Genomic DNA, 23,665 nt, shown 5'->3' on the forward strand with positions numbered 1-23,665 from the left:
TTTATTTTTTTTCCTTCTGGCCTTGGTTCTGCAACTCTTTGAATTCTCATACCCAGAGCTGCTCATGCACCCAACTTTGTGTACCCCTGTTTCACCTAAATACCTTCACATCGGAGAGCCTCCCGTAGAGGAGAGCTTACCTGGGTAACAAAGTCAGAAGTATAGGGATGTTGCACCTTGCAGAACTGAGCTCCAGACACAGTGGAAGAGCATCCTGCAGCAGTCTGGCCTGCAATGGTCATCACAGAGGTGTCCACACTGAGGTGCAGATAAGACCAATGCAGATGTTCTCCATGACACTCAGATTTTATTGCCAGACACGAGCCCTCCATCTGAACAACAATGTGGTACTGGGAAATAACAGCATGGGGTGGGTTGAGAGAATTTGAGATAATTACCCCCCCCAAAATAAAATTGCCAGACTAGTTCAGTTTGGGATAGAAGCAAATGAAGCTATATTTACAGGCAAACTAAAAATCTGGAAATATGACATGCAATGAATATGTACAAAATACACAATATTTACAAACAAAACACGAGCCCCCCACACCTCAGACAAAACCAGGGTCTACCCTGGTCATTATTTTTCTTTTGCATCCAATGGTAACTTGTGGAAAATTTCCTAGGCATCAGCCTAAAACTGCCACACAGTGACAAGATTCAAAATCAGCAGCTGCTGGTTCACAGGGCAATGTTGGCATTCCTCAGCTCGCACATACCTTGATGCTGCCCAGCCCCTCACCTCTGCCAGAAGTGGTAAGTGGGATACAAGGAACCAGAGAACTGGGTTGTTATATTCAAGAACCTTGGGGAAACCAGAGACCTGAAGGCTATATCCTGGTTTGGGGTGGACAAGAGTGCATGAGAAGGCACAGGAAGGATGATGGTGTGGCTCTCCAGCAGGGCCTTGGTTGTTGGCTTCAAGGGTGAGGAGGTTCAGCCCATACTGACTATGTGCTAAACACAAAGACATCCAGCCAAAGTACCATGATCCAAAGTCTTAACTTTCAAAGGCTTGCAGTGCTAAAAAAAAAAAAATGTTTCAGTTAAAGAACATGGTAAGTTCTGAAAATCATACTTTATCAGGAGGCAAAACAAATAGCCAGCCCTCCCCACCCTCCTGCATGCCACTTGTGGTCATTAGAGTAACAGATTTTTTTTCAGTGAGAAAATTTGACCTTGTCTGAAGTGTAGGTCAGAGAATGCAATGTGATAACACTTAAGAGTTCAGCTTCACTCCAATTAGCAGGAACAGAAATTGTCATGCTGGCTTTGGGGAGAGGAAGGAGAAAACAGTTTGCTGCAGGTTGAGGAATTGTTCAGGCTAGATCAGCTGCCACACAACAGCCTGAGCTGCCCCAGCATCATTCCTCCTTAGCTTGCCTATAGCTGAGAGAGCACATGTGTGAATTGTTAGGGTTGGAAAGGACCCCAAGGATCATCTAGTTCCAAACCCCTGCTCAGAGCCACATCCAGCCTGGCCTTAAAAGCCCTCCAGGGATGGGGCATATACCACATCCCTGGGCAACCTGTTCTAGCGTCTCACCACCTTCATGGTGAAAAACTTCCTAACATCCAATCTGAATCTACCCATTTCTATCTTTTTTCCATTCCTCCTAGTCCTATCATTACCTGACACCCTAAAAAGTCCCTCCCCAGCTTTCTTGTAGGCCCCCTTCCTGCTGTAGGAGATGCAGAGCAATCCACTTGATGAAAAGATCAGATCTCAAAAAACCACAACGGAAAAGAAATGTTGGAAAATCCCTGAAAGGTGTCCAACATCTGCAAATCCCACGTTACCCACAGTGCTTCAACAGAACATTATCAATAGCCCCACAGCTTTGCATGTACAGAATTTCAAGTGCTTACAGACCCTTGCCAGACCTAATGTAGTTACTGAAATTGGTTGTCTTCTACTAGCACATAAAGAAAGGGGAGAAGGACTAATGGAGGTACATTAACCTTTTGATACTAGATTTCCCGATACTAGCTACTAATGCAGAATCCATTAAAAGGAAATGTCTGGGACCCATGGTGTGTCAATGCTATAATGCAGGAATAAGTCTGTAAAAATCTGAGGCGGGCATGGCAAGGACAGAGACCTATGCAAAGATGGCTGCAAGTGCAAGACAATCTAAGCCACATGACTGCCACTTGGCAAGAGAGCTTCTGGCTGGACTGCAGCGAGCGGCACGTGCTGGGTCAGCCGACAGAGTGCAGACGACTCTGTGGTAGCTTGGGCAAAATATAGTAGTCAGGTGGAATATATATATTTAACAACAAACAACAAAACCCCCCCAACTTAATTTCACCTACCTGAAGAGATCCAGCCATGGTAACGGCTCAGCCAAAGGCTACTAGAAAAACAGTAGGTACCCAGACAGAGCCAGTTCACAAGCACACAGGTGTCCAGGCTGCTAGCTGCAGAGAGTGCTGGAGCCTGGCACTTGGAATGGAGGGTGAAGGAGATACCACCTGTCTGAGGTGTGACCAAGTGAATTATCTTCTCAATCTGGTGGCCGAGCTAAAGGATGAAGTACCAAGACTCAGGACTCAGATGTGATGGTAAGAGGCTGTTTTTAACATGCAGGGAAATAAGGAGGAGCAATAACAGAAGCCTTACTTTGTACTTCCAGAGGGCAGACTTCAGCTTATTTAAGCAACAAACTTGGAGAGTACCTTGGGTAGCAGCCCTTAAGAACAAAGTGGTCCAGAATGGTTGGACCTACTTCAGACAGGAGCTCTTGAAGGCACAGGAACAGGCTGTGCCCACGTGCCAATAGATGAGCCAGCAGGGAAGGCAACCAGCCTGGATGGGCAAGCAGCTCTTGAAGGAATTAAGGGGGGAAAAGAGGGTGTATTGCATTTGGAAAGGGGAGGAAGCAACTTATGATATGTTCAAGGATGTTGTTAGATCATGTAGGGGAAAAATTAGAGAGGCAAAAGCCCAGATAGAACGCAAGCTGGCCACTTCTGTGAAAGGGGCAAGAACCACCTCCACTCTTTATTGGACCTGGAGGGGAACATTTTAACTAAAGATGAGGAAATGGCTGAGGTACTAAATACCTTCTTTGCCTCCATTTTCAACAGTAAGGCAGGAGGACTTCAGGATAACTGAACTGGTAGATGGGGTCAGGGAGCAGTATAATCCCCCTGAAATCCATGAGGAAGTAGTTAGGGACTTGCTGAGCCACTCAGATACTCACAAGTCCATGGGATGGGATGGGATCCATCCTAGGGTGCTGAGAGAGCTGGCAGATGAGCTGGCCAAGCTGCTTTCCATCATTTTCCACCAGTCCTGGCTCACTGGAGAGGTCCCAGATGACTGGAAACTGGCCAACGTGATGCCCATCCACAAGAAGGGACAGATGGAGGAACCTGCAAACTCCAGGCCTGTCAGCCTGACCTCAGTGCCAGGCAAGATTATGGAACAGGTCATCTTGGGGGCAATCACGGCACACCTGAAGGATGGCCAAGGGATCAGGCCCAGCCAGCATGGATTTAGGAAGGGCAGGTCCTGCCTCACCAACCTGATCTCCTTCTATGATCAGGTGACCCATCTGGTGGATGTGGGGAAGGCTGTGGATGTGGTCTACCTGGACTTCAGCAAGGCCTTTGACACTGTCCCCCACAGCAAACTCCTGGCCAAGCTGTCAGCTGTGGCTTGGACAGCAGCGTTCTGCACTGGGTTAGGAACTGGCTGGAGGGCCAAGCCCAGAGAGTGGTGATGAATGGTGCCACATCCAGCTGGCAGCCAGTCACTAGTGGTATCCCCCAGGGATCAGTGCTGGGCCCAATCCCATTCAATATATTTATTGATGATCTGGAAGAGGGCATTGAATCCATCATCAGTAAGTTTGCAGATGACACCAAGTTGGGAACAGGTGTTGATTTGTTAGAGGATAGAAGGGCTCTCCAGTGGGACCTTGACAGGCTGGACAGATGGGCAGAGTCCAACAGGATGGCATTTTACAAGTCCAAGTACCAGCTGCTGTACTTTGGCCACAACAACCCCATGCAGTGCTATAGGCTGGGGTTGGAGTGGCTGGAGAGCAGCAAAACAGAAAAGGACCTGAGGGTAATGGTTGACAGTAGGCTGGACATGAGCCAGCAGTGTGCCCAGGTGGCCAAGAAGGCCAATGGCATCCTGGCCTCTATCAGAAATAGTGTGGCCAGCAGGAGCAGGGAGGTCATTCTCTCCCTGGACTCAGCACTGGCTAGGCCATACCTTGAGTACTGCATCCAGTTCTGGGCCCCTCAATTTAAGAAGGACATCTGGGGGGGGATGAAGAAAATAAAAAGGGTCTGGAGAGGTGAGAATTTGGAAACAGCTTTGCAGCTGCCTCTCTTGCAGAATATTGCCAAGGGCACCACCTGCATAAACCTTTTCCACGGCCACATACAAGATGTTTCTTGCAACTTTCTTTTCCTTTGCTTGACTGTCTATGCATTGCCCATCCCACTGCTGGAGGCTGTGGTAAGGGAGATGAAATGGCTTTGCTTGCTCCAACACAGCCTTTCACTGTAGGGTGCCTGGCTGGCAGGCAGGGCAACACCACTCACTACATGGGCTCCTTCAAGTGCTTGTACTGGCCTGGGAAGAACAAAAATGATGCTCCCCATCTTTTGGGCGCTTAAGCTCCCACCTGCCATGGGGAAAGCAATCCCTCATTGCTCGGAGAAACAGCACAAGAAAGTGTTTTTTTTCCTAGTAAAACACAGTCATCATGCTATGGGGCATCACCCCAGAAACAGCTGCTCAGAGAAATCAACTGTTCAGTCTTCCAAGCAGGTAAAAAAATAGATCTTTTTCTAAGATCATAATTTTGAAGGTTAAAAGAAATACCAGGAGCAGCCTAGGCACAGTGTGAAGCAGGAACAGAAGAGGTGGGGGTGACCACAGCATTGGAGACACATATCAGCCTCATTCCAAATCCTTCCAGGAATTCTGCACTTTTCTTTCAGGGATGTGAAGTGTAAAGAGAAAGACTGAGACCAAGAGAAGTGAGAATTATCATTTAATACGCAAAGACAGTTTCAAAATTTACCTTAATGTGCACTAATTAGGTGTGGGAATATCCAACTCATCCCGGGGGCTGGCTGTAGCCTCTCTCTGATGCACTCAGAAGTATTTTGCTCCATGATAAAATACTATAAAATGTACAAAGATTTATCACCTGTAGGGAACAGAAGAAAATGGTGATTTAGACTCCTTGGCAGTCACAGCCAACAGGCGTCCTCTTTCTAAACCAGAAGAGGCCACAGTCCAGTTTCATTTACCATCTCAAGCTGTGGCAGGGGAGGTTTAGACTGGATGTTAGGAAGAAATTCTTCATAGAGAGAGTGATTACCCATTGGAATGGGCTGCCTGGGGAGGTGGTGGAGTCACCATCATTTGAGGCATTTAGGAGGAGACTTGATGGGATGCTTGGTGCCATGGTTTAGTTGATTAGATGGTGTTGGATGATGGGCTGGACATGATGATCTTGAAGGTCTCTTCCAACCTGGTTTATTCTATTCTATTCTCTCTGGAGCCAGACAGAAGGTGTCAGCACTGATCTGGGACTCCCTGTGGCATTTGAACCTGGCAAAAACTCTCTCTTGGTGCTGGAGCTCTCAGTACTTTGCTCTCTTTACAGGTCCATGTATGTGGAATGCAACAAGGACAAAACAAATCCCAGACTGCCTATCGATGAGAGCATCCTCAATATCTGCAGGGACTAACAAAAGCTTGCTTTGCCAGCAGCGTCAGTTGTATTCCACAACAGCCCAGGGTGCAAGGCAGGCTATGTGCTCAAGCATTCTCCCAAGCCTGGTGTCATTCAAGGGGTGGGAGAGCAAGTCTGTAGCTCACAAGACCTGAGCTAGGTAGGAACACCTCACTTCTAAGTCACAGATGTATGCTGCTGCACAGACCATGGGAATTCAAATGTAAGCAGTTTCTCCACTGCTCATTATTGAGTCAAGGTAAATTTTATCCATCAGCTCTTCTAAAACCAGAAGTCAGAATGCCATGGAAAGTCTTGGAAGACTCCTCAAAAATCACCCAACAAGTGCTAATCCCAGGCTGCTCCCAGGTATTTGTACACACCTGTACACAGCAAGCAAAGAACCAGAGACCAGAAAAACTGTTGTGTGAGTGGACCGAGTTGGGGACAACATCTGCCTCCAATTTTTCAGTTAAACAAAACTGTGACTTTTAATATAATAAAATCTTTCTGCCTACAACCACAGATAAAATCACTCAGGTTTGGATGAGTTTAAAACCCAAACCTGTCACTTCTTCAGAACCACATTAGAGAGCTTAGGGTAGAAAAATCTTCCCATTTTGTCACCTGCAGCTGCTGGAACTCAGCTGCTGAGAGCAAGAAAGAAACACTGCATGGAGCTGAGGCTCCAAAGCACATGGAGACCATGGACAGTATTTAAATTAAAAGCAATATTGTCTCTGTCTGGGCTTTAAAACCTATGCATCCCAGAAAAAAGCAGCTGGTTTGAATCTGGGTTTCATCAGCCAGGCAGGTGACCTTGACTTTTTGCAGTCAACCTGAGCGCACATGAAGGAATCTAGCATGGAGAGCAGCCTGGCTCTTTTGCCCTCTCCATGCTATCACCTCCTGCTTTCCTAGGACAAGCCTGGGGAACACAGCTGGGCAGAGCATATGGGCAGTACATTGCAGCACAGTATACAATAAACACAGGGGGAGAAACAGATCCAGCACTGTGGACTTAATTGAATTAAACATTATTGTGGCTAATGCAATCAATACAGCATTGATTGAATTATCCATATTAATATTTAATTCCATTAAAAGGTCCCCTATTTTAATTTCTTTTTTAGATGTTCCTTCTGATATTTTATGCTGCAGAAAAATAAGTTACATTTTGCTAGAGACTGTGACTTCCAGCTGGATCTAAATTAGAGCTTTCCCCTGGCATCAGCTGTTCGAAGCTGACCCTTCCAGTGGACCAGGAGAGCATTTCCCTGGCCAGGCTGCCAGTAGGATTCAGTACAAACCTTGCAAAGCAACTGGGACCCTCGCAGGGGAATGTGGAGTGCTCAAGCGTTTACGGCAATCGGAAAGCCTCACTTCCGAGGCCTCTGTATTGCAGTGGAGCCCTAGCTGCTTGCTGCCAAAAGATGCAGCCTCACACCTGCTCCCCCCACCAAAAAGTACTTCTTTTGGCTCCTCTATTAGTAGTAGTTCACTAAACTATGAGGACACTAACCCAGCTCCATGCTAGCTGAAGAAGTAAGTACATTTTGATCAGTTCAGCAAGCTGAGCAAGGCAGCCAGCTTTGCTGTTGTTTCATACCCTGTATTTTAATCCCATTCTCACCATGTATTTGTTTAACTGGCAGGCCTGTGAAGGGAAGTACTGCTCCTTCTTGTGATGCACTCATGGCAGCACAGTGCTGCTCCTCAGCATGTGCACTGTAACCCAACAGCCATAGCCCCAAAGTAAATCCAGACCTGAGAAAGGGCTGCTAGATGTGCCCATCAAGGAAGCAACCTCCCTGCTTCTTAAAACTCTTAGATGTGCAGGGTAGGTACTGTAATGCAACTAATCATTGCACTGGACACTTAACTTCTCCCAATAGTTCCAACATCCAGGAAATCAAGACATGGCAACCCCTGCTGCATAACAAAACCACGGGTACCAGGCACCCCATTGCCTGTCACTGCCTTAGCATCTCTGCTTGCTGAATGACACCAGTGTCTCAAGCACACAGCAGGAGATGCTGATGGTTCTCTGCTACTTCATCAGACAAGACCTCCTGCCAGGAATTAAATTGAAGCATGGAAAATGCTTCTTCACTTTGGGGGGGGGTGGGGGGTGGGGGGGGAAAAAGACAGGTGGGAGCCTTCCTCCCCTTCCCCCATCTGATTACACACAAAATGTTCTTCTGCTTTTAAGGGCAATTTAACACTAGTTAAACTATCGTTAATTTAGATCAAACAAGTCTAAAAAGATAGAACATGCTGCACTGCTATTAAAAACAGCTGAATCTTCATTTGTTCCATCCGAGGCACTGCTGCCCGTTTCCCAGCCAATTATATCTGGCTGTCCAAGGACCTCTTTCAGTACTTTTAAAGCTGATAGTGAAGCCTGCTTTGCTGGCTTTTGCAACATAGTGTGGTCTGATTTGGTGTCAGAAAGATTCAAACCTTTCCATCAGCTTGCTTGTTCTTGCAAAGTATGGAGTCAGAAAAAGGACACAGGGTCAAACTGATGAATAGAATAGAATAGAATAGAGCAGACCAGGTTGGAAGAGACCTTTGAGATCGAGTCCAACGTACCATCCAACACTATCTGATCAACTAAACCATGCCCGACATCAAATTCTCTCCATTTCCAAACCCAGCTGATTCCCCAGGTGATGAAGAGGAGAAAGAAAAGCTTTGCTCTGCTGTGATTCATAAAGCTGTCCCCCAGCAAGATCCCATGTCACTGCTCTCCAGACTTTGCTAGCAGTTCAGCTGATGCACAAAGTCAGGCCAGAACAGATGCTCCTGCCCAGAAGCTCTATTGGCACCACAGCACTGGCTAACTGATTTCTCTCCTTCCCCTGCCACCCTGCTAGGAAAGCTAGCCCACACAAATTGGAAGCAGCTCAGAAAGCATGGGCAGGGGGACCAGAGGATCCCTACATTCACATGTTCTCCCCAAATAATATCCACCAGTGTGTAGTTTGAAAACAGTCTGAGGCTTCATAACATAGAATCACAAAATCATTTACATTGGAAAATACCTTTAACGATCACCAAGTCCAGCTGCTAACCCAGCACTGCCAAGTCTACCACTGAGTTGTGTCACTCAGAAACAAATCTATGTATCTTTTAAATACCTCCAGGGACAGGGACTCCAGCACCTTCCTGAGAAGCCTGTTTCAAGGCTCAACAGCCCTTCTGGCAAAGAAAATTTTCCTAACATTCAACATTGCTCCCCTGGTGCAACTGGAGGCTGTTTTCTCTTGTCCTTCTCACTTGTTACCCGAGAGAAAAGACCAAACCCCACTTTGCTACAACCTCCTTTCAGGTAGTTGTAGAGAGCAAGAAAGTTTTTCCTGAGCTGCCTTTTCTCCAAGGAGAAGGAGAAAAAGCCCAACTCCCACACAGACATCTTTGTCCTGCAAATTGCCTTAGTCAGTGGTGATCTGCCAGAAGACTGAAATACAAAGTAACTGCTCCAGGTTAAGTTTGGTCTGAAATATGACACTGGACCTAGGCAGGGAATAGAACCAGCTTCAATTTCCTACCTGGAATGATTCCCTTCTTGGAATGTTTTTCACTTCAGTTGCTCTTGCTCCTGCTGTCAACTTTGCCCAGGCTGATCATGGTTAACTTTGTGGCAGGTCCTACTCATCTGATCAGGTCCAACCTCAGCTCAGATACTTGTGATAGAGCAGAAGAGAATGGCTTTAGCCTAATGAAGGTTGTGTTGAAGCCAGTTGGGTGAAGCACTTGTTGAAATCTTTGCTGTTAGAGAAATGCAAGTCTTTGGATCCTCCCATGCTTGTTCTCCTTTCAGAAGAGGACTGCAAGACAACAGATCCCAAGCACTTCCCAGGCATGCCAATTCTCATTTGAGAGCAAAAGCAGCTACCACTGTTTGGTACTGCCTGTTTGCCTGGTGTTTCCTTGAAACACAGACAGAAATAACAACATCCAACTCTCCTACAATGCTCTGATAAGCTCCTCTTCTTTGTGGGCCACTTACTCTTACCTCAGGAAAGTAACTTCTGAACATCTCAAATAACAAATGAATCCTTGGGGTTCAGCAACTGAGAACAGATTTTATTTTATAGCTGGAGGAACAAAGTCCAAAGAGAACTATTGATGTTTTAAGAATAAAAGAAACTGAGGAGACCTTTGAAAACAAGTAACCAAATAGAGGTAGAAAGAACCAAAGTATGAGCTATTCTATGACTGTATTCCCTGGGATCTATTCAGGAGACCAAGGCAAGGAAGCAATCTCCATGCTCTCAAGTATCTTTCATTTCAATACACATGCGCACAAAATAAACCCCAAACCCCCACACAACAACCAAAAAGAAAAGCAAATCAACCAACCAGGCAGGCTACATAAAGTCTCCCTTAAATGACAGCCATTCAAAAATATTATACAGTATATATTAAAAATGTTACATTCCACTAATGATTGATGTTAAACCGATGCCACTGAACTCCAGACATTGCTGCTGAAGGTGCTATTGGGTGTCTCAGATGAAATAATTTGTGATGAGATAAATTTCAAGGGAAGGGAAGCTGCCTGAAAACCATTAGCCTGAGATTCACAGCATTTTTGAGGTATAAATCATAGACTCATAGAATAGTTTGGGTTGGAAAGGACCTTTATAAGTCATCTAGTTCAACCCACCTGTATTGAGTAAGGACAGCTTTAACTAGATCAGGTAGCTCAGAGCCACATCCAACCTGACCTGGACTATTTCCAGGCATGGAACTTGTACCATCTCTCCGGCCAACCTGGGCCAGTGTTTCATCACCCTTACTATGATTTCTCTCCTTCCCCCACCCCCTTAGGTCTAGTCTAGATCTCCCCTCTTTTCATTTAAAATTCTTAACCCCTTGTCCTGTTACAACAGATCCTGCTAAAAAGATGGTCCTCATCTTTCTTATACCTCCCCTTTAAGTACTGAATGGCTGCAATAGTAACTTCACCAAAGCCTTCTCTTCTGCAGGCTGAACAACCCTAGTTCTCTGAGCCTGTCCTCATAGCAGAGGTGTTCCAACGCTCTGATCATTTTTGTAGCCTCCTCTGGACCTAGTTCAACAGGTCCATGTCTTTCTTGTGCTGAGGACTCTCAAGCCAGACACAGCAGAGCAAGTGGGGTCTCACCCCACCAAAGCATAGGGGCAGAGTCACCTCTCTTGACCCACTGGTCCCACTGCTTTGGATACAGTCAGCCAGCATACGGTTGGCTTTGTGGGCTGCAAATGCACATTGCAAGATGTGAGCTGGTTTGTGTCCAGCTTTTCATCCCCCAAAGTACAAGATTAATTAAACTTGTATAATCCAGAATGCAAGTCTTTGGACTTCTATCTCTTCAAATCATCAATGCACATTAAGTACATGCACTTCAGTGGGAGAAGAGATAAGGTTCTTTACTAACCTTTAATAGATTTTCTTTGATGAACTCATCTACTCCTTGCTTCAGACTGTGCCAAAATGTACAGCACCCATAAATGAGCTGCAACCTGAAACACCTTCTGGTTTGAGTTTGCCTCCTACCTAGCTTCCTTTAATGCACCATTGGTTTTAGACTAGAAGAGGCAATGAGGAATGATCCCTACACACCCATTACTGTATGCCTCTCCATTTTATAACTTTGCTCTCACAAGCCAGAATCCATCCAGTCAATTAAGGAACTTGATTTATCCTTACTATAAGACTTTTTAAAGACATGTTTTATCTAGTGCTATCCTTCTGCTGATTAGCAAGAGTGACCTAAGCAGGGTCTGTGTACTTACCTATTGCTTCACTAAAGTTTGACCCCTGCTGCAGTTTGGGTGTCAGTCTACTGCTGAGCGAGGCTCTGCAAGTGTTTAAAAGTCCACAGAGGTTGGACACACTCAAACTGAAAAGAGCTGGAGACAAGCCACAATTAATCCTGTGTATTTGCTTCAACAAGAAGGGTATGGGATCACTCCTCAGCATGATATGGAGAAACTTAATGTGATTTGACACTAGTTTGCTTGAAAACATGAAACGATTTGCTCAGGTGCCCAAAGCGAATAGCATCCTGATACGCATCAGAAATCATATGGCCAGCAGGAGTAGGGAAGGAATTTTTGCCCCTCTACACAGTGCTGGCGATTCTGCACCTCAAATACTGGGTTCACTTTTGAGCCCCTCACTTCAAGGACAGTGAGGTGCTGCAGCATGGCCAGGGAAGAGCAATGAAGCTAGTGAAGGGTCTGGAGAACAAGTATTGTGAGGAGAGGCTGAGTGAACAGTGATTGCTTAGCCTGGAGAAAAGAAGGCTGAGGAATGACCTTCTTTCTCTCCACAACTAGCTAAAAGGACAGTAGCAAGGTGAGGGTCAGTCTTTTCTCCCAAGTAACAAGCAATAGGACAAGAAGAAATGACCTCAAGTTACACACCAGAGGAAGTTGAGAACGGACATTAGAAAAACTTCTTCAGCAAAAGGGTTGCCAACAATTGGCACAGGCTGCCCCTCCCTGGAAGGATTTAAAGCATGTGTAGACTTGGTGCTGAGCATAGTTTAGTGGCAACCTGGAAATGCTGGCTTAATGAGGGGACTCAAGCTTTAAGGTCACTTCCAACCAAAATCATTCTCTGATTCAAAGTAACAAGACCTTAGGAAGAGTGTGGAGTGTGACAAAAAAACCCACAAACACTGATGGCAATTTTCTAACAATACCTTTTCAGTTGTCAAGGAAGAACAGGCCTAAAAATTTATAAATCTGCTTCCTCTACTTAAGGACACAACAGAATTACCAGTGGGGTAAATTCCTCCCTAAGATCAGAGCAGAAAAGCTCCATTCTTAAGAGCTTTGCAGAGATTCACTGTTACTTTTGCAAAGAATGCAGCACTGGGTATATTGATGTGCAGTGAAATGCCAAGCTGAAATGTGCTAGAATTGGTAAAATAAATGACCAATTCCACACCAAATTGACTCTGACCCTTCTTTGCTGCCAGTGTTTATCTGCACAAACCCCCACCACACATCAGTTCCATGGGCTGTTCCATTTATGCTTTATGTTTTCGCTCGCTCACACAGACATGTGAGTAATTAAAACTGCGTTTAGTAAGAGCAAGGATTCAGTCTAGCGTAAGTGACAGACCAAGATACTTCCTCAGACTGAAGTCCAGTAGATGCTATTGCAGGTCATACCTGTGCTATGCCTGACATGTAGAGTTCCAGGAGTTCTACAGAATGTATTGAAATTGGCAGACCCCCACTGGTGATGGCTACAGAAAACAACAACTTTGTTGCACAGAAGAGGTGCTCTTGCAGGTGGATGTGCTATCTTCACAGCTGGGGCAGGTTCACAGAACAGTACTTACCTTTCTATTTACCCAGTGAGATAGCTAAGCTCATCCAGTAAAATACTCCAAACTTACAGGCACCAAAGTTTTATTATTACAAGCAATGCAAAAGTAAACATGAAACTGCTTTATTTTTCATCCCACAACCATCATTCTCATTGTATATGACTACAACTCATCATTTAAAAATTAATTGACAAACTAAGACAACACAAAAGATGTGACACATTAGAGAAGAGCAGAATGAGGAAGCAAAGTTCTGATAATAACTTAGGATCAGTTATGACAAACAGTGTAATAAATACGAAGGAATCAAGCATTGGAAAGTTTAAGTGCAATTGCACAAAGCAAGGAGTAATTCTTTTGTCATCATCATCTTTGTTTTTCATTAAAGGTATCCATGATCCATACTTACAGCAATTCTTATCTTAATAGTTTAATAGGGATCTTGATGCTTAGAAACCTTCAAGAAGTAGAATTTGAGTTAGGGATTTTCAAGCATCAAAGAGGACAGACACAGAGCATCCCTCCTGCTACAGATAAGGAATTTCAGACCAACACTTTTAAAGATGGTGTTCTCAAAATTGTCTGGTTTTGAATGAATTTGGGCCATTAGCTCCACTCTAATTTCTCCAAGGCTTATCCCATGCCAAGAATTGCCTGCAAAATTGAGTTGCAAGAAGTTAGAGGAAACAATCATGTGTGCCTGACAGAAGAGATGTCAGTAAAGGCAAGCTACTATGTTCAAATGCATAGCCCTTTTAGATTTTTAAGGATACAAATTCTGTCCTGGCTGAGAAATCTTGACATAACACACAGCAGATCTTTGCCAATGGATATTCAACAGAAAAGCAGGCAGGTAATGCTCCATCACCTAGGAAGGGCTGCTTTACATCAAGAATGCAAAAGGCTTCATTTTGCACAGATCTCAGTTGCAAACTGCCAGTGATTATAGCAGTTACATGCAAAAATAAAGCATACTGAATAACCCAAGCTGGTGTATTTACCTCTCTCCTTCACTGAATGTTCACAGCATATCTGTGGTGATCTTAGTCAATAGTCAAAAGCTCTCCCCTACTCCTAAGTATAAAACAAATCATCACCTTCAAACCAGTGTCCACCAGAGAGTTCCAGCTGCTCAAGATTCACCACATTTTAAAGCCCTGAGACAGCAATGCTCATTTTACAGGCAGGAGCTGAAATGACATCACACAGTCTATAAGCCAGCTGGAGGGGGCCATCCAGACTTTGCCTTGACGAATTTTCTCTGGCTTGAATTTAGAAGCCACATCATAGATGACATACTGAGTGCAAAATCTCTGGTCAGAAGTAGATTCTGCATGGTAAGCCACCGTGTTGATTGTTTGTGTCACATCACTGTCTGGTTTTGGCTGCCTAACCAGAATTTGTCCTCCTGCTGCTTTGACCAGCTCCACAAGATCACTCTTCTGGTGATGGCTGAAAGATCCCAAAAAATAGAAGTAGCATCCATCAAACAACTTTGGCAGCTAAAGGGAAAAAAAAACAAACAAAACCACACAATAAAAATCAGGCTTCATAACTGAATATACAGGAAAAGAGTGGAAAAGAACAAGGAGAGCCTACAGGGAAAAAAATGACACAATTTGAAGTAACCAAGATTAGAAGTTAGACCAAGACTGAAAGTTACAACAGTAACTTTATGTGCAAGGTACTCAGTCTAAGTATGCAATCAAGAAAAGCTTGCTTACACGGTAAATTCTTACTTATGTTGAAGTATTTTCCAGTGCAACGAGGTTTAACCAGGAGCTAGGAATATTTACAGCTACTGTTACAACACATTTCATGAACTTCTCCAGCATAATCCAGAAAATAACCCAAAATTAACCCAGTTCGCTATAAAAGTGGCCTTAGGTGGAAAACAAGGAGTAACAAAACCATTTTTCTTTCAACTTGCAGATAATTTCAACTAGATTCTAAAGCTGAGCAGGAAAGGTCAAAGAGGCCTCACTTCCTGTCCTATCCTGCATCTTCCATGGGTGTAATACAGCGTTCCCTCTAACAAGGTTATAGCAACATATCCACTAATAGAGGGAAATGACAGCTTTATGGGTGCTCGCAGTTCTTACCATCACCTTGCACATAATCACATTTCTGTACAAGACCACATTAAAATTTTACATCTACTGCACCTGTGGCAAGGGGCAGAAATGCACGAACCAAAGGTCATTAAGATAATCTGTCTCAAGCAATAAAAAACTCACCAGCTGCTCTCTGTTGAGCCGGCCTCTTTGTGGGCCACCTTGGATTTCGTACTTCTCCTCTTGTTCTCGCACTGTGGTTTGGAGGCAGGCTTGTACCCCTACAAAAAAAACCCCAACCCAACGCACAATAAGGAAGTCAAAGATGACAGATCTCATGCTTTAACAGAGGCTTGTGTGACATTTTAGGGACCAAAGAGCTGCACTGAAGTAAAAGGATTACCCACAATGCAAAACATAGCACCAAAGCCTCTGTGCTTTAGCAATTTGCTTTTAAACTTGAAAGCATTTACTACACTGGTTGAAGATGAAAGTTAGGCAGAGAAGCAGTATCACAGTAAGATCAGTGCTGTAAACTCTAGGAATTATTAGCTTTTCCTCATACCCACTAAAGGTCAACCGCTTAATGTCAAATGTCAAATTGCTGATCATTTGGAAGCTTAAAGCCAGAATGTAGAACCAACTCCGTGGTCATGAAATGGAAGCAATTGCCTTATAAAGAGCAATTACAAAGCAAGCAGAAAGCTGTTTCCAAACAGCCATGGCCTCAAATAACAAATCAGATGGTATTTCAAGGTCTCCAAAATCAGCACAAACTGGAGATTTATGCTAGGGTTTAACAGTGGCATTCATTTTTGTTACCAGTGGCGCATAATGAGGTTGTCTTTTAGAGCCCACATGTTTTTACCTTTTTTTTTCCAACACAGAATGTGCTGATGCTAATGTATCACTACCATCAGTTGAACCTACTACCTGACCTCACTTTGGAGAGAGAAATTGCTGTGGCCACCCATTCAAGGGTGGAACATTTTGCCTGTGCTCATTAATAAAAATTACTCAAGAAAGTTAGTTTGTGAAGCTGGGTTTGAAAACTCTTCCATGAGGATCTGCAGTGTTGCTGAGGGTGTAACTTTTAAAGTAGCATTTCACATCTTGCACAGCATTTTTTAATCTACTGTGCAAATATGAAAGTATTAAAAAAAAACCCCAAACTAAACAAAACCAGAAGTAAAATCATAGAATAGAATTGTAGAATGGCTTGAGTTGGAAGGGATCCTAAAAGATCATCTAGTTCCAACCCTGCTAGGGACACATTCCACTAGATGAGCTTGCTCAAGGCCTCATCTAACCTGAACTTGAACACCTCCAGGGAGAGGCATCCACCACCTCCCTAGGCAACCTGTTCCAGTGTCTCACCACACTCACTGTAAAAAATTTCTTCCTAATACCTAGTCTAAATCTTCCCTCCTCGAGCTTTAATCCATCCCCTTTCGTACTGTCACAACAAGCCTTTGAAAAAAGTCCCTTCCTGGCTTTCTTTCAGCCCCCTTCAGGTACTGGAAGGCTGCTATAAAGATGTGGAAATCCAAGTCTAAAAAGGAAGAAGATCCAAAACTATGAAGAGAAGCATCACTGACAGAAGTACCTGGCTACCATAGCAGCCAAGAGACTGGAATATGTAATCTAGAGAGAACTTGAAAGTCAGACCTTAGTAATTTACCACCAGTTCATAGAGACTTATAAAATGCAACAGGAAATCACAATTTTAGTTACCAGAAGTCTTCCAGTGTATTTTTATCAAAAACAAAAGGAAACAAAATAAACCCTAACAAAACCTATGTAAAAAAACTATCACTGGCTGAAGACTACAACAATGTGTATCTACCTCCATGTACAAAGATTTGGGTCAATAACTTACAATAGAATAAATCAGGTTGGAAGAGACCTTCAAGATCATCGCATCCAATCCATCAACCAATCCAACCCACCTAATCAACTAAACCATGGCACCAAGCACCCCATCAAGTCTCCTCTTGAACACCTCCAATGATGGTGACTCCACCACCTCCCTGGGCAAAATTCATTCCTTCAAGGAAAATTCCTTCAAAGTTCATTCCTTCAAGGAAAATTAACATGAATGTGCACAAAACCAGAAGGCAACCTGGTCATGTATTTTCCAGAAAAGCTGCTTACTTATTCATTCTCAAGAACTGCAATGAATAATAGCAACTTATTTTCAAAGCACTCAAAAATAAATTCAAAGTTGTTTCCATCTTACTTTTCTTATCACAACTCAACAAGACTTCCTGTGTCAATTTGCCGCTCAACTTACACAGATATTCTTTCCTTCCAAGACAGGACAGATGCCAATCAGTGCCACTTACAATAAAGGAAAAATCATCTCATCTAGTCTTAAGAACAGAACCATTCACTCATTAAGAGCATAGGGTTTTTTTCAATCTACCATCAAAAGCTCAATTTCAAGGACTTTCACTGCAGAGATGAGGCTTTTATATGGTGAGTACCTCATAAATTGAGCATCCAGTGGCAGCGTCAGTAAATGGAGCAAATGTGGAACTAAGGTAATAAAAGGCTGAATGAATACAAAAGACTGCAATGTCTTTCTATACTGTTACTTACCTGAGGGGAAAAAAATATGACTGAAGTGATGAAAGTGGCTAATGTTAGTGGAATGATGTCTATGTTAGAACATGAAAACAGGTTCTGTCTGTTTTGCATATACAGCTGTCCATTTCACACTGCCAAGTCCTGCAAAGAATCTGTACACCTCACACAGTGACGACCCTTCAAGACAGCGAGAGACTCATCTGCAAGTGTCATGTTTTCACTGTATCTACAAGAACCACAACATAAACATTTGTTTCCTTGAAAAACTGGAAATATGCAAACAGACCGTTTCTGTAGCCAGTGTCTGTGTGATCAGCACTCTCAGTAATTGCCGCTTGTCTTAGCCAGCTAGAACTGGAACAGATCAGATTTATGGCACAGAAGCTGTGCATTCCAGATAGGACAAAAATCCAGGAGCATCAAGTTCTCAGTGCCTAGGTGTTTTCTTTTAACAGAAATATGCTAAAGGCAACACTGTCAGGCCTACATGCACACAACCCTTTTTGGAGCAGATTCCCTGGGTATTGGTGATGGAAGAAGAATATATTTTCAATTCTCATGTTTTTGTGCAAGCCATAGAAGCAGAATTTGCTCTGACTCATGTGTCTTGTTATGTTTGATAGATAAGAACAAATGCTTTTTAGAACCACTATGTTCAGGGACATTTCAAGCAGTCTCATCTAACGCTTTGTCTGCCAAACAGGAAAGTCAGTCGCTGGAATCCTCAGGCTCTGATGAGGTGGTGCCTTAGGCTTCAACATACTTCATGGCAGTCTTTCTATGGATTAGTTGTGCTGTTGATGGTAATAATATCACTTGGAAAGAGACAAGACAACACTACCAGGGTAATAGTGAAAGGAGAGCCTTTAGGCACAAGGAAGTTAGGCAAACAGCATGTCACTTGTCAGAGTCATGGGCTAGCTACACACTCAAACAATTGATGCAGTTATCAACCAATGTTTGAGGGAGGTGCTTGCAACCCTTCGAACAGAACAGAATAAACCAGGTTGGAAGAGACCTTCGAGATCATTGTGTCCAACCCATCATGGCCAATCACTCTTTCTAGGAAGAATTTCTTCCTAACATCCAGCCTAAATCTCCCCTGGCACAGCTTGAGACTGTGTCCTGCTGTTCTGGTGCTGGTTGCCTGGGAGAAGAGACCAGCCCCCACCTGACTACAACCTCCCTTCAGGTAGTTGTAGACAGCAATAAGGTCTCCCCTGAGCCTCCTCTTCTCCAGGCTAAGCAACCCCAGCTCCCTCAGCCTCTCCTTGTAGGGCTTGTGCTCCAAAACTCTCTCCAGCTTTGTTACCCTTCTCTGGACACATTACAGCAAGTCAACATCTCTCCTAAACTGAGGGGCCCAGAACTGGACACAGGACTCAAGGTGTGGCCTAACCAGTGCCGAGTATAGGAGGGAGAATAACCTCCCTGCTCCTGCTGGCCACACAGCTCCTGATCCAGGCCAGGATGCCATTGGCCCTCTTAGCCACCTGGGCATACTGATGGCTCATGTTCAGCCTACCATCGACCAGTACCCCCAGGTCCCTTTCTGCCTGGCTGCTCTTCCAGCCACTCTGACCCCAGCCTGTAGTGCTGCATGGGCTGTTGTGGCCAATGTGTAGAACCCAGCACTTGGATGTGTTAAATCTCTTAGTGAACAGTCAAAGCGTGCCTATCAGTGGAGAAAGGCTTCCCAACTAGAAGGAAGCAAAAATAATTTAGGTGATAGCCACCAGTCTGTCCTTTCACTGCAGACTTTGTTCAGACTGACTTCTTCTCGAGTTGCTAATTTCTTTTCATCAAGTCCTAGATAACAGAAAGAGATTTTTATTTAAAGAATTAAAGGATTCTCATCCCATACTAAAAAAAAGAGAAAATCAGCAGGTAAAAGAAATTAAAAAGGAAATATTGCCTGTTCTCACATTTGAGATCAAATGACAACGGACTCAAACTGTGATTCTACCTAATTCATTATGCATTTGTTTAAACAAAAGGGCTTTTTTGGTCCACTCTTCTTCTCCCTATCCACATAAAACCTAGTGTCAAGTCACTTGCTTTGAAATTGCTAATTTTGCATTGTCATGTTTAGATACAGTGACTCCAGCTGGATGCAACAGTCTCAGTGAGATTTCTCAGACAGCATAATCAGCTTTGGTTGCTCTATGCTCTCATTTGGACGCATGCACAAGATTCACCATTTTTTGGCAGGATGACCTTATACTAGTGCCTCTTAATTTCATGCTTAAGAGTAGAGGTACAAGCAGAAGATTAGAGCATACTGTAGGTCCTTCCAAAATTTTTTTTTTTTTTTGATACAGCTAGTGATTTTATTTTGACCACTGAGTTCACTCAATAAAGCCCAGGTCTTTTTCTTGAGTATGAATTATCAGTTTTAAAGCTGCTAATGTGTGTAAGTGGCTGGATAACATCACAGTTCCTTTTTAATAGTCTCTCTATCCAATTGACTGTCAATCTGATTAAGAGGACATATAAAAAAGAAATAAAATTCCATACTGTACTCGAAGGTGTATCACTCTGCTACTTTTAAAAGGACTTTTCCAGAAGCTCTATTGACCTTACAGCACCTATTTAAGTCTGAGCACCCTTTGACTCCAGATAGGAGCTGTGTTAAATTGGTTCTCAGAACTCCTGAGATTAGACACTCATTTGACTGACACTGTCCAGCATCAGTGAGAACTTTATGCCAAGGCACTGGTCAGAGGATAATAATTTTTTTTCTTTAATTAAAAAGTGATCAGGACACCATCAACACTATGTCACTTCCCTCATGAAATGGAGATGGCCATCTGAAGTTCTTCTGAAAAAAAAACATTCAGAACAGGACTGAATCTCCGAATAACAGAGACATCTTTAAAGAAGCTCTTCTCTGAGAAGAAAGTGAACTCATTTTTGAGAGGATGCCTGCAACTTTAGGAGGGGGTAGGAATCAGGGTTACATGGCTTCCCTTCCCCCATTTGCAGTCTCTGTGTTCTTTGCAGGCAAATTTGACTAAAATTTGACTAGTTTTTTTTGTTATAAAACAACACAATCCAATTACTCAGGATCTCAGCCAACCTTGATTTATTCCTCCATACTAGTGCCAATAAGTACTGTGGACCTCCTAGGTTTGAGGTTGATCCAGTTTACTCATTTAACATGTTCTCTTCCCTGAAGAGATGAGGGTGATTATTGCAACTACACTTTAATGGCCCTCTAGTTTAATCACAGTAGTTGGATCAATTACCCACAAAAGGTTAAGACTTGAACCAAGGCAGGTAGCATTTTTCTATTTCTCATGGACCAGTGCTGTTTTGCAATGCCCAGTTCAAGTCTGCAAGCACTCAGTAATAAAGCTTGCCTGACAGAAGACCATACTGGAGAAAGATGGCATGTGCAGAGAGGTCATGTAAGTTTTTTTTCCTAGAAATACAGACCATTAGAACTCTAAAAGACTCTTAAATAGCTGATTTCACACTTGCAATTTATAGATTACAAGCAACATCATTTGCACCAAATTCTAGCAAAACCTGAGCCTGTACTGAAGCACCTAGAAAATACTGTAGAAAAAGTTTTTATCTTAATAGAACCACATTTTAGCTTGATGCCACCACATTTGGCAAGAGGAAAACTGCTTATTTCTTTTCCCCTCATTAGCCAGATCAGTAAAGCATCACTACTTACACTGATCCTTATTACCTCACTGAGCAGCTGCCCTCCCCTCCTCACCTTCCAGCATATAAGGAGCAAGCAGGTTAAAAGGGTGTGTGCTCCAGTGGTATCTTTAATTGACCTTTGATACAACTGAAGCCACTAGTAGTGGAAATAAAGAATCATTACTTGCAAAATTTAAGATCAGAGCCCTATAATCCTTATTCGTGTAAGTCTTATTGGTTTATAATGAAGCTAACTGCATCAGCAAAACCAATTTGAACAGGATGAAGAACAAAAAGAACCGGTTGCCAAGAACAAATTGTAATCACCTGCAGATACCCAGGGGTAGCTCTCAGTAACTCAATTAGCCTTAGTGGAGTTTTGTTGGATTTGCATTAATAAAGCAAAGAACAGGGGTTAGTCCCAAAAATCTCCCAGAACAGCTAAAAGTAATTTAGGAACACACAACAGCAACAAAGATAAAATATTACACATCCAAGATCTAGTAGAGATTGCAACTGAAACTTCCTCATCTTAGGATTTGAAGACTTATATGCAGATTGTCTAAAGCTTGTTGGGATTATTTTCTACAACAGGAAAATATCTGGACTGAAAGAAAGCCTTGGGGGAATCTGGCATGGCTAGCTTCAATTTGCTTTCATGGACAGCATTACTGCTCTCTGCTACAGCAAAGGATTTTTATACTGTCTCTTATCTGCTTATAAAGTAACTAGAATCACAGATTTTCATGGAGTGAGGCAGAGATCTCATCTGGTGAAACAAGAGCAGTCTATTTTTCCAAGACATGAAAATGACAAGACACTGCAGAGACTATAATGAATCTGTTTAAGAATGGGAGTTAGCAAGTTAATCCAGGTGATGTTTATTAAATATGATGGAGCAGATGCTTAGAAAGTCCTTAAACATCACTTCCCAGAAGCTAGGAGCATGTAATACAAAAAAACATTACTTCACTGAAACCCCCCAAGTGCCCTGTTCTCTTTAAGAAACCACTGTTTGCTGCAGCTGTTTTCTAGGCTGATCAAAGTGACTGGAGGCAGCCATTCCTAGGGTGTAAAGGTGAGGTAAAATCCCACCGAGACTGCTCATCCTCTAGGTCCCATCACATGCTTCCAAATGAATGAGGCAATATTTGCCATCCTCTTCCTTATAATGGGCTTCCTTAATGCAATGTTTTCTTCAAACCAAAAGCAAAATGAGAGCAAATGTACTCTTTAAATATGAAAAACCAAGTGTAATGGAGGGAGCAGTGGAAATGTTTCCTTTCCCTCTGGACCTTATTTCAAACCAGTCCACTTCTGAGCTCTGCAGACAAAAGCACACCTCTCCTTTAAGATATTCTCACTACTGTATTCTCCTCTGCAAACCCAGCAGCTTCACAGCATAAATTTATGCTGATTTTGAAGCAAAATGATTCCCTCCCTCTTTCCAGAAGGGATTGACATGGTGGAGTGCAGAAGTTCAGACTCTACTGATGTGAAACATTCCCCTCAGTTGTACACCCAACACCTACCTAGGACATGCATATGCACACTAGGTATTTCTACTACTTCTCACAGAGCTGGGAGTCCCTTTGTAAAAGGAAGTTCTTGAAGTAAATCTCCAACTACAAAACAAGCATGAAATACCAGTGATGAAAATTTTTAAGGAGGAAGGGCTTTGCTGAGCATCAGCCTGTTATCTGAAAGATACTGTGCATGGAAGAGAGACACTCCAGCCTAAGCAGCAGTCAGCTCAGACAGCTTTGCACATCCCTTGTATAATAGCTTAAACAAGGATGGTCACTTTGCTCCAAGAAATTCAGAAAGATGTTTTTGCCTTGAAATGTCAGTCATGCAATCTACGTGCTCTTCCAGTCAACTCCCAGTTGCTCTGAGTCTTCACAGGAAAAACAAGAGGTGTTTTTTGCAGACTTTTTAACAAATCTGAGCTGAATCGTTGCTACTGCTCCAGGTAAGCAAAACAAATGAAGCAATAAGCAATCAGATGCTTAGAATTCTGCCAGGTACTTTGTTTTAAAGACTGACACAAGCTTGTTTCAAGGCATAGCCTTGCCCAGATAATTTTTCATTCCCTGCTTTAACAGATGACAATCAGTTCAAGAAAAAAACACAGCTGAAAAGCTCTTAAAGACTTTTGCTTTTAATTACCCTACTCTATGCTCTACAAAAAGCAGAGAGGAAATACAGAGATACTTGAATCTTTGTCTCAGCCTACTTGCAGAAGGATAATGGTATGCTACTTTGTGCCCTATTACCATCCCAGAAATAATGAAGGTAATAAAATAATGAAACCAATGAA

At 43.2% G+C, this 23,665-nt stretch overlaps 1 protein-coding gene across 1 annotated transcript in view; it reads right to left on the minus strand.

The window, feature by feature from the left end:
* Positions 1-14,119: 14,119 nt before the first annotated feature.
* The window catches only part of BARD1 (BRCA1 associated RING domain 1), a 45,941-nt gene continuing 36,395 nt past the window's right edge, over positions 14,120-23,665 (minus strand). Inside the window, exons 4-5 of the mRNA XM_054168240.1 lie at positions 15,283-15,380; positions 14,120-14,547 (exon numbers count right to left, since the gene is read on the minus strand). Coding sequence (XP_054024215.1) covers positions 14,218-14,547; positions 15,283-15,380 — 428 coding nt within the window. The 3' untranslated portion in view covers positions 14,120-14,217. The remainder of the gene's footprint in view (positions 14,548-15,282; positions 15,381-23,665) is intronic.

The sequence above is a fragment of the Dryobates pubescens genome, chromosome 2 (assembly GCF_014839835.1).
Source record: "Dryobates pubescens isolate bDryPub1 chromosome 2, bDryPub1.pri, whole genome shotgun sequence".
Classification (NCBI taxonomy): Eukaryota; Metazoa; Chordata; class Aves; order Piciformes; family Picidae; genus Dryobates; species Dryobates pubescens.